We start from the raw sequence: 2,798 nt of genomic DNA, 5'->3' as shown, positions 1-2,798 counted from the left end.
TCCAAGGGAATACCCTGAGAGTGCCAATGGAATTCCAATGGAACATCTTGCCAATGCCAATGAAATTCCAGTGGAATACCAATGGAATACCCTGACACTGCCAACGGAATTCCAATGGAGTTCCATCGGAATCTCAATGGAATACTCTGTTGGTGCCGATGAATCCCAATGGAATCCCAATGGAATGCCCTGCCTGGTGCCAATGGAATCCCAATGGAATGCCCTGCCTGGTGCCAATGGAATCCCAATGGAATTCCAATGGAATCCCAATGGAATTCCAATGGAATGCCCTGCCTGGTGCCGATGGAATCCCAATGGAGTGCCGATGGAATGCCCTGCCTGGTGCCAATGGAATCCCAATGGAATTCCAATGGAATGCCCTGCCTGGTGCCAATGGAGTGCCAATGGAACGCCCTGCCGGTGCCAGGCCAATGGAATTCCACGCTGGTGGAACACCATGCCAGTGGAATTCCATCCCAAGGCCATTCCATGTCACGACAATGCCACGGCCATTGTCACACCGCGCCAACGCCGTGACATTTGCCACGGCCATGCCAGTGGAATTCTGTGCCAGTGGAACTCCGTGCCGATGGAATTCCGTGCCAATGGAACACTGTGTCAACCCAGCGCCTCATTCCCGTTTTTCCCACCACAGCACCTGCCCCTGGATCCGGTGCCAGGTGACGCCGAGGCTCGGCTGGCCCAGCTGGAGCAAGGTGAGCCCTGTCCCATCCCGGTGTCCCATCCCGGTGTCCCCAGTGTCCCATCCCTGTGTCCCATCCCAGTGTCCCTCATGTCCCACCCTGGTGTCCCCAATATCCCACCTCAGTGTCCCATCCCAATGTCCCCAGTGTCTGCTCCCAGTGTTCCATCCCAATATCCTATCCCAATGTCCCCAATGTCCCCAGTGTCCCCAATGTCCCATGCCCATGTCCCATCCTGGTGTCTCCAATGTCACATCTCAGTGTCCTGAGATCCTGAGACACATCACAGTGTCCCATACCCATGTCCCATTCCAGTGTGTCCAATGTCCCATCCCAGTGTCCTTGATGTCCCATCCCCATATCCCACCCCAATGTCCCAAATATCCCATCCTGGTGTCCTCAATGTCCCATCCCAGTGTCCCTCATGTCCCATCCCGCTGTCCCCAGTGTCTGCTCCCAGTGTTCCATCCCAATATCCTATCCCAATGTCCCCAATGTCCCATCCCCATGTCCAATCCTGGTGTCCTCAATGTCCCATCCCAGTGTCCTTGATGTCCCATCCCGCTGTCCCCAGTGTCCCTGGCACCCCCTGGGGTCAGTCCCTGCCCTGTGTCCTGGCCGGGCTCTGGGCAGGACCTGACCCCGTGTCCCCCCGGTGTCCCCCCGGTGTCACCGGCAGCGTCACAGGCGCTGCTGGCCGAGCTGGCGGCGCTGGACACGGAGGTGGAGCTGGAGCAGCGGTGCCAGCAGCGAGCCCAGGCCTTCCCTGCCCAGGGGGGCACAGGGACGGGTCCCCAAAATTGTCCCTTCGTGGGGACAAAGGTGAGGGGCACCCTCAGGGCACCCCCGGCTCGGGGGGCATGGGGGGAACCCCAGTTCTGGGATTCTGGGATCCTGGAATCCCGGGATTCCAGGACTCTGGGATTCCGGGACTCTGGGGTTCCAGGATTCCAGAATTCTGGGACTCTGGGATTCTGGGATTCAGGTGAAGCAGGAGCACGTGCAGCTGGAGAGGCTGAGCCTGGCCAGGACCCCTGAGGTGACCCCAGAGCCAGTGGCACCCACGGAGCTGCCCCCAGAGGAGCACCCAACACCCACCCCTGCCCCAGGTGAGCCTGGGGTGTGGATCCCATCCCATTATCCCATGGATCCCATCCTATCCCAATCCCAGTCCTAATCCAGCCCATCCCATTATCTCATCCCATTATCCCATTGATCCCATCCCATCCCATTGATCCCATTATCCCATCCCATCCCAACTCATTGATCCTATTCCATCCCATTGATCCCATTAACCCCATTCATTCCATTCCATCCCATCCCAACCCAATCCATTGATCCTATTCCATACCATTGATCCCAGTGATCCCATCCCATTGATCCCATTGATCCCATTGATCCCATCCCATCCCCCCTCACTCTGGGGTCATTCCCAAGCCCCCTTTGGGTGAAACCGATCGAAAGTGACACCGAAATTCACCGGCGGCCGCTCGCGCTTCCCCTTTCCCATCCCCTTTTCCCACGGTGGCAATTCCAGCTCTCAGCAGCCCCTGGGAACTTCCTGGGGACATCCCAAAGTCTCAGAATTCCCTGATTGCACCTCTGGGATGATCCCTGGGGGGTGTTTGGGGTCCTGGGGGTGCCACCCCATTGTGACCCCTTTTTCCCTTTTTCCCTTTTTCCCTTTTTCCCTTTTTCCCTTTTTTCCTTTTTCCCTTTTTCCCTTTTTCCCTTTTTCCCTTTTTCCCCTTTCCCACTCTTTTTCTCCCCTTTCCCACCCCTCAATTCCCTCTTTCCCAACTTTCTCCCCCCATTTCCCACCTTTTTTCTCCCCCTTTCCCACTCCTCATTGCCCCCATTTCCCACCCCAATATCCCTCTTTCCCAACCCTTTCTCAATAATTTTCCTTCTTTTCCCCCTTTTCCCTCTTTTCCCATCCCTCATTCCTCTGTTTCCCATTCTTTGTCTCCCCCTTTCCCACTCCTCAATTCCCTTTTTCCCACTCCTCGTTCGCCCCCATTTCCCACCCCTCATTCCCTTCCTTCCCCCTTTTTCCTCCATTCTCCCTTTTCCCCCTTTTTCTCTTTTTTCCCC

General features: G+C 56.4%; 1 protein-coding gene across 1 annotated transcript in view; it reads left to right on the top strand.

Moving 5' to 3' along the window:
* Positions 1 to 500: 500 nt before the first annotated feature.
* LOC130252857 (shootin-1-like) overlaps positions 501 to 2,798 on the top strand; it is a 7,990-nt gene continuing 5,692 nt past the window's right edge. Inside the window, exons 1-4 of the mRNA XM_056490860.1 lie at positions 501 to 557; positions 656 to 716; positions 1,384 to 1,526; positions 1,690 to 1,813. Coding sequence (XP_056346835.1) covers positions 501 to 557; positions 656 to 716; positions 1,384 to 1,526; positions 1,690 to 1,813 — 385 coding nt within the window. The remainder of the gene's footprint in view (positions 558 to 655; positions 717 to 1,383; positions 1,527 to 1,689; positions 1,814 to 2,798) is intronic.

Source organism: Oenanthe melanoleuca, chromosome 4 (genome assembly GCF_029582105.1).
Source record: "Oenanthe melanoleuca isolate GR-GAL-2019-014 chromosome 4, OMel1.0, whole genome shotgun sequence".
NCBI lineage: Eukaryota > Metazoa > Chordata > Aves > Passeriformes > Muscicapidae > Oenanthe > Oenanthe melanoleuca.
Note: the sequence above shows the minus strand (reverse complement) of the source record. Positions and strands in the feature narration are given on the sequence as shown.